Here is a 3,996-nt window from a genome sequence, read left to right on the forward strand (position 1 = left end):
GGTTAATATACCAAATAACACAGCAATGGAATTTTTGAAAATGTCAATTTCAATTTGGATTTTGAGAGAAAGTAACTTGGTTTCTACAAACATGTGGATTCAAGGTGATCCCAGCTCATCACTACTGCAATATCTTGTTTCAAAGGCAACCCTGCAAGCTAACATTTGCGTGAACATGGACCAGGACATGCATTACTTCCTGCACAGTTATGCATGCGTGTGTGTTTGTGCAACCATCTTCCCAGTTTAATCCAGAAACTTGTTCACAACTTTGCGGGGAATAAAAGAATCCAGATGACAACAAGCAAACAGGTTAAGTGTCCGAAAAAAAGAAGATAAGAGAATAAAGATAAAGACTGGATTGTAGATACCGCAGTGGATTCGAGTATTTTTTGCAATCTGAACAGTAGAGAATAAAAGATCAAGTATAAGCATGCCTGGACAAGCCTAAAGGTTATACATCACTTGGTAGATCAGGACAGTGATAAAGAAGTTTCCAAAGCCAACAACTCCATGCATCAAGATCAAGCTAAAAATGGCAGTGGAATGGGTGCACGTTTGCATGTTTGGCAGAACAAAGGAATAAGGAAGCTAAAGGAGATCAATTGCGTTACTTAAAATGATTGTTCATCACATGTAACCGATTGATATACTGGCAAAAAAGCTTAATGAAATGCTTAAATCACTGAAACAAAAACTAGTATAGTAATCATCAACTAGTAGCATCTAGGTTATATCTTGGACACGATTCTGACAAGCAAATATGAAAGAACAAGTGCAATGCCAAAACATGCAAATGGTTACACTCTCTCTCCCGAAAAAAGGAAAACAGATAAAAAAGAAAAAGAAGTATGCCACGGCCTGCCATTAAAAAGTGCAGTTAAAAAAATTTCGGTCATGGCAAAACATTCAATGGCCTCAAAATTCTTCAGTCGTTCTAGTTCTCTAAAAATTTCAGTAGAAGAGAAAAGTGTGAGTATAATTAAGTTAATTAAAGTCATCAACTCATATAGCATTTGAATGATATAACAAATATTAAACCATGGACTCCATGATATCAGACAAGAAGATCACATGAAAGTCTTTGGAAGCTCAATATTATCAGATTGAAAGAAATGTATAATCTATTTCAACCTTTGTATTTGTATAGATTAATTAAAAAAAACACAGAAAGCAATCATAAAAAAGATTGGCCCTATAAGGAAATCACCTCAGATACTCTCATTGTTGACTCCAATCTTCCCTTCATATCCGCACAACAGGTATAAGGAAACAAATTCAGTGACAATAGTAACCAAACCAGCTGAATTTCCCACCTGCTTCCCACCCCACTTCCTCTTCATCACCTCTGCTGTGAATCCACCATAACAGATTAGTAAGTGTGTTGCCATCATCATGATCATTCAAGTTCTTAATCTTCTCCAAAGCAATCTCTTTGTCATAAATGCCTTCCAAGGCATAAACAAATCCTTTCCATCCTTCTCCAACTCCTTCTCTCCCCAAAGCTGGTAATGTCCAATTCACTAGCTTCCTTACAAATCCAACATCAGAGAATAAAACTTCGCTAATAGGCAACAAGGGTAGCAACTGAATGCCGAGCCTACACTCTTTCCACTCAGGAGGAGCAAACCAGAGCCCGCTATCCCTCTTGCTAGCCCACAAAACACCCACCAACCTGTTCTCCCCAGTGAAATCTTCTGTGTACAGCTTATCGCCCTCTTTTACATGCCACCATGTTTGTGCTGCATGAATCTCCAACGCAGCAAGCATTGATCCCGTGGCAACAAGATGAGTGTCTCCATATGCTAAACCCATTAAAGCAGCTGAATAGTATGCATTCACTGCCTCACTTGTACTCTCTTGGTTCCGACCATCAGCAAATTCAGTCAGCCCTCCAGCCCAAGAGTGCAATTTATACAAATCAAAGCACCTCAAGCGCGTATAATTTGAATTTGATCGCCTTCCCAAGTTCATAAAATCAGCCATAAGTGAATAAGCTTGTGACCTGTATTTCCTACCCCATGCTGGATCAACTTTTGCAAGAACAGCAATGCCATACAGAAAGTACCCCAAATGATAGTGATGGTCATTATAAATCCCAAACCCAAAATCAGCACCCGAATCTGTTAGCCCTTGTTTGGTGACAATCCCACCCCATTTATCATCATGTAAGAAACCATTCCCACCAAAAGTCCCTTCCAACCATGGACCAATTGTTTCCTTCAAGAACTTTCTTACAGTTGGAATCACATCAAGAAAATTCACCTCCTCAGCTATCAAAGCCAACCTTGCTGCTCTTGCAATCAGTTTACCATAAAAATAAGATGATGTTGTTGTTATAGCTGATGACTCTAAGCCCCCAACATCCTTAACAAGTGCATCAACAATTTCACCATAAGATTCCTCTTTGATACCCTTAATTGAGTGCCAAGTTACTGAAACAGGATCAGTTTTCAACACCCAAGAATCTCCAACAACACCAACAAGTTCACCATCAATACTATTATACTTGAAATCATCTAAGACAGTAACATCAGAATCCTTACTAGATAAAAGCCTTAAATGCAAAGGATGTGCAAGCATAAGCAAATCACCCCAACCTTTCTTTTCCCATCTATACTCTAAACAAAATGGTTTTGTGAAAGATGCATCACCTGATATGGGATAGCAAGAACTGAACCTATCAAGAATTGCTTCATATTTAGGATCAGAATCCGGCAATACAGCAATCCTTATAATCCCTGAAAACCCTTCAGAAGTGATAGAAGAAAGATCGTGACTCAAATTTATAGGAGAAGATGAATATATGAGCCATGTTTGATTGTTGTTGAGCTTGACAGTGTACTTGGTGAGCGAATTACTTGAAGAGAATGAGAGAATGGCGTGGATCGTTGAAATGGTAATTTCAGTATTGCCAGTGATCAAACAAGTCAAGAAAGGGCTTCCTCTAACAAGAAAAAACCGAAAATTCGAAGAGGGCATATCCAAAGTGACGCTAAGATCACTATAAGACGAGATAACATGGCTTTTCCCTGGATTTGGGTCAGTTTTATTTGTTGCAGAGATGGTTAAATCAACGACAAAAACCTGGTAAATGAAAGAAGAGTTGTGAAACTGAGATGGGTAGGAAACAGAAAGGGAAGAAAGAGAGGATTTTATGAGATATGGATGGATATATTCAGGTTGATCACCATTTTTAAGAGTAAAGTTTTGAAAGAAAGAATTGGTGGGCAATGGAGAGGAGAGGAGAGAAGGGGAGAGGAAAAGAGATGGATCAGGAAGGACTGTGGATTGAGCTTTCGGGAAGAGAAATGGAAAATTTGGTGGCCTGTGCTGAGAATGTTGAGGCATGGTTGGAGGTTGCGGAGGAGAGGGAGATTGTGGAGGTGGAGGTGGAGATGGACTTGGACTTGGAGAAGAAGGTTTATAAGGCATTCGCTTGCGAGGTTTTCTGAAGGACTTGCGTATCGAGGTGAGGACTCGTCTCTTCAGTTTTTTCAACATCTTCTTCGAAGTGGGGTCTTTGGTAATTTATTGAAGTTGCCCAGAGGAGATGGATGGAGGGATAGATTTGATTTGATTTGATTAGGTGGGATTTGATAAGACAGACAAAAGGGTATTGACTTGTTTGTTTTTTAGTTATGAGAGTTTTGCCTTAACTTAGGCGTGTTGTATGCTGGCGTGGGGCATATGAGAGGTTTTATAGAAGAAATGGAGATGGAGGAGGATGAGGATGAAGATGAAGAAGATGAAGAATGTTGAATTGGAAGTGAAGTTGGAGGGGTCAAGACATGTAAGGATTGCAAGGCATTCAAAGGTATATGCATTTTTAAAAATTACAAAGTGCGGAAGTACAGAATATTTGTTTTTCAAAGTATTTTTTGTTTGAAAAAATATCAAAATAATATTTATATTTTAAAAAAAATATTTTTAATATCAGTAAATTAATATAAAAATACATAAAAAATTAATTTAAAAATAAAAAAATAAAAATAT

General features: G+C 38.1%; 1 protein-coding gene across 2 annotated transcripts; it reads right to left on the reverse strand.

The window, feature by feature from the left end:
* LOC118055959 (glucan endo-1,3-beta-D-glucosidase) lies at positions 1-3,647 on the reverse strand. 2 transcript variants are annotated; one of them, XM_073408793.1, is made up of 2 exons: positions 1,211-3,647; positions 1-269 (listed from the first exon to the last, which is right to left on the reverse strand). In XM_073408793.1, exon 1 carries the CDS (start codon positions 3,502-3,504, stop codon positions 1,279-1,281), a length of 2,226 nt encoding a protein of 741 aa, XP_073264894.1. In that variant the 5' UTR covers positions 3,505-3,647; the 3' UTR covers positions 1-269; positions 1,211-1,278. The 2 variants fall into 2 exon arrangements, with proteins under 2 accessions (XP_073264894.1, XP_034923899.1); XM_035068008.2 differs by having other exon boundaries at positions 260-399.
* Positions 3,648-3,996: the final 349 nt, after the last annotated feature.

Source organism: Populus alba, chromosome 4 (genome assembly GCF_005239225.2).
Source record: "Populus alba chromosome 4, ASM523922v2, whole genome shotgun sequence".
Lineage (NCBI taxonomy): Eukaryota > Viridiplantae > Streptophyta > Magnoliopsida > Malpighiales > Salicaceae > Populus > Populus alba.

What these genes read in the sequence shown, in the direction of transcription:
- LOC118055959 (XM_073408793.1), bottom strand. Translation starts at nt 3,504, where the DNA reads ATGTTGAAAAAACTGAAGAGACGAGTCCTCACCTCGATACGCAAGTCC.